Here is a 2,940-nt window from a genome sequence, read left to right on the forward strand (position 1 = left end):
AGCACTGGATGAGACTGTAGCTCACGGTGGAAAGAAGCTTGACTGTTAAAAAAGAATAGATCTGCTAACGAGGGAACTAAGCAAGAACTGATGGAAAAAAACCTCCTCTTTTCTTGAGCTTTCTTTACTCCAACCCCAAATGCACTGCCTGCTTTGAAGGGAACTAAAACTGAAATAACCTCTTGCTGGTAATCTTCAGCTGTAATTTTTCTTTTGAGATCCAGCATTCTCAAAAATGAGTAATATTGAGAAAAGTGATACACTTTGGAATGCATTAGTTTAAACTCTACAAAAAACAGGCGATGGAATCACTGAATACAGAGGAGCGGCAGGAGGTACCTGTTCTGGCGCACAGTTACAGAGCTGGCAAAGAAAAGCTGACTGCTGCCTGTGTGCTCCACAACTATGACTGCAGCAGAGAACATCCATTTTGGACATATTTTCACAATTAATAACAATGGAAAAAAACCCAGAAGGGTGACCCTTGTGGGATTTTACCTACCCAGAAAGGAGTAATAAATCAGTGTAGAAACTAAGTATGAGAATCTCCAAAGAACTGGAGATTCTCTATGCACTTGCCTGATAAAATGCTACTATTTAATAAGAACATGATCCTGTTGAAAAATTCTAATTTAAGTTAACTCATAAACACTAGCATTAAAAGAACAGCATTAATAATGTTAGTTAACCTCACAGAAGTTAATGTATTTTAAGGTAAGACTGAGATATAGCAGATATATATACTGCATATATAGGCATTAGGAACTCCAGTTCAGTGTGAGGCTTTTGAAAGATTTAGCTTTAAATACTTAAAAGAAAATGAAAAATTAACTTTAGTTACTATTTTGATAATGCTTGTGAATGCCTTGAATGAATGTTAACAAATTTAACAACTCAAACCCATTAATCCTTATGCTAATACAATATACCTAGCACTCTCTCCTCGACATAAATGAACCAATCTTTTTCCTGGATTTTTTGTTGTTTCGTTTGGGGTTTTTTGGGGGGTGGGGGTATGGTGGAGTGATAAAAAGAGAAAGTCCCAGATTGTATTTATATACAGCATGCAGAAAAAATATCTAGTTTTATGATCAAGCTCTCAAACAGTAGGAATTAACAGCAGAAATGCTGATATTGCTGTATACAAAATACTCTGACTGTTGCTCTAAGGACTCAACAGCTGAAGCAAACAATGTCATTGTTTAAGTTGATATCTATGTTGGTACCAGTTTAACTTACTGCTTTAAATGGATTCCAAGTTATTCGTAGGTGATTTTTTTTTCCTTAAAGAAGCATGTCTGTCACAGATTACGCAACTCAGTGCTTGTCACTTGTTATGGCTCTGGCTTAGAAATTGCTAGGGTTGTTTCTTTATCATATTCCTTTTTTTTTTTTAAGATTCCTGGTAATTATTTTAAGCAATACCAACTACATTAATTAACTGTTTAAAAAGATTAATTTCTTTTCTGAATGTTATAGTTACAGCGCACTTCAGTCATATTGCTTGGATTTATATTACCTGGTTTGATTTCTTGGGCCTCTCTTTGTTAGTAATGTATCCATAAGCCCAGCATCATGAACAGCAGCATCTTAAATCGTATTATCTGAGCTGATAATGTAACTGCATAAAGTAAAAGGTAGATGAGCTGAAATGGCAGCATCAATAATTTTCCGTAAGACAAGACTCCTGCATTCAGCTGTTAAGAGCAGCTGCTAACATAGTGCCACTGCAACGAACCCCATTATAAAGCCACAATGTAAGTTCAAAGATGTCAAAGTTGAAAACATTCACCATTCAAATTCACACACTTTTCCTCACCATACAACCTTACATTCACCTGGCAACCTCACCTGTCTCCTCTCCTTGATCTTCACACCATTAACGTTATGATCAGGTCAAAGCTGTTTTCTTAAGCATTCACGTCTCGCATCACTTTGAAATTTAACATTCTGGATCTTCATTTTGTTGGACTGATACACTTTGCTGTGGTTTCTGTGGTCGTGGAGCTTGCAGGTTCTATGGTTTCTGTAGTGCTGTAACAGTCAAGGGTCGCAAAGGAGAAAAGCAAACCCAGCATTGTGATCTAGATTTTAAAGCTAAGGAATTAAATTGTGGAAGATCTTTAGAAAAACTGACCAAAAAGGGGCCATTTGGATAGCATCCATATTACTCACGACTTGAACCAGAAGAGAGAGATGATGTTCCACAGGGCAACCGAATGACCCAGAACTGGCAGTGAGCCACATCAGTCATAAATCAAAGCAGTTGTCTGTCAGAACTAGTGTAAAACACACCTAGTCTGAATGTCACAATACAATTTTAAAAGAACGGTATTACTTTAAGAGCACTTGCTTTTCCTCCCAAGACATTGAGAGTTCTCCACTTAGAAGAAATGCTTCCAGGCTTCACAGATTTAAATAGGTGAAGAACCGTTTCAGTCTCTGATTTTATCTGGCTCCACAGACGATACTTTTTCTCTCGGCTCTTGTTTAACTTGCCTCACACAGATAACACCTTCTGTATCTTCTTCAGCTTAAAAATAAAACAAATGAAAAAAAATAATCAAACACTGAAGCCCAAACTCCATCGACAATGCTTCAGACCCAGTTAATGCATGCATTTAAAAGAAAAATGCTTCAGGAACTCAAGCTAACAGGCAAGGCGTTTGTGAGTTTAACTAATGGTAAGAATATTTAAAACACTTTATAAAAAAATAATAACTTTGGAGACATAAAATTACTCTCACACAAAATGTCTGTCTTATTTCCCACAGAAAAATAAAGCTACCATTTTTTTCTTTTTGTTCTTTTCCAGGGAAAAGGAGGAATGGAGGTGTTATTGTTGAAAAGAATAACTCTAAAGCATGTTGACTGAGAGAATGAGTTACACTTCAGGCATGACTGGCTATTTCTCAGTGACTGTACATACATTTTCAGCAG

General features: G+C 36.5%; 1 protein-coding gene across 1 annotated transcript in view; it reads right to left on the reverse strand.

The window, feature by feature from the left end:
- Positions 1-2,435: 2,435 nt before the first annotated feature.
- The window catches only part of CARF (calcium responsive transcription factor), a 22,152-nt gene continuing 21,647 nt past the window's right edge, over positions 2,436-2,940 (reverse strand). The window contains exon 14 of the mRNA XM_009865420.1: positions 2,436-2,533. Coding sequence (XP_009863722.1) covers positions 2,436-2,533 — 98 coding nt within the window. The remainder of the gene's footprint in view (positions 2,534-2,940) is intronic.

This window comes from Apaloderma vittatum, unplaced genomic scaffold, assembly GCF_000703405.1.
Source record: "Apaloderma vittatum isolate BGI_N311 unplaced genomic scaffold, ASM70340v1 scaffold18842, whole genome shotgun sequence".
Taxonomy (NCBI): domain Eukaryota; kingdom Metazoa; phylum Chordata; class Aves; order Trogoniformes; family Trogonidae; genus Apaloderma; species Apaloderma vittatum.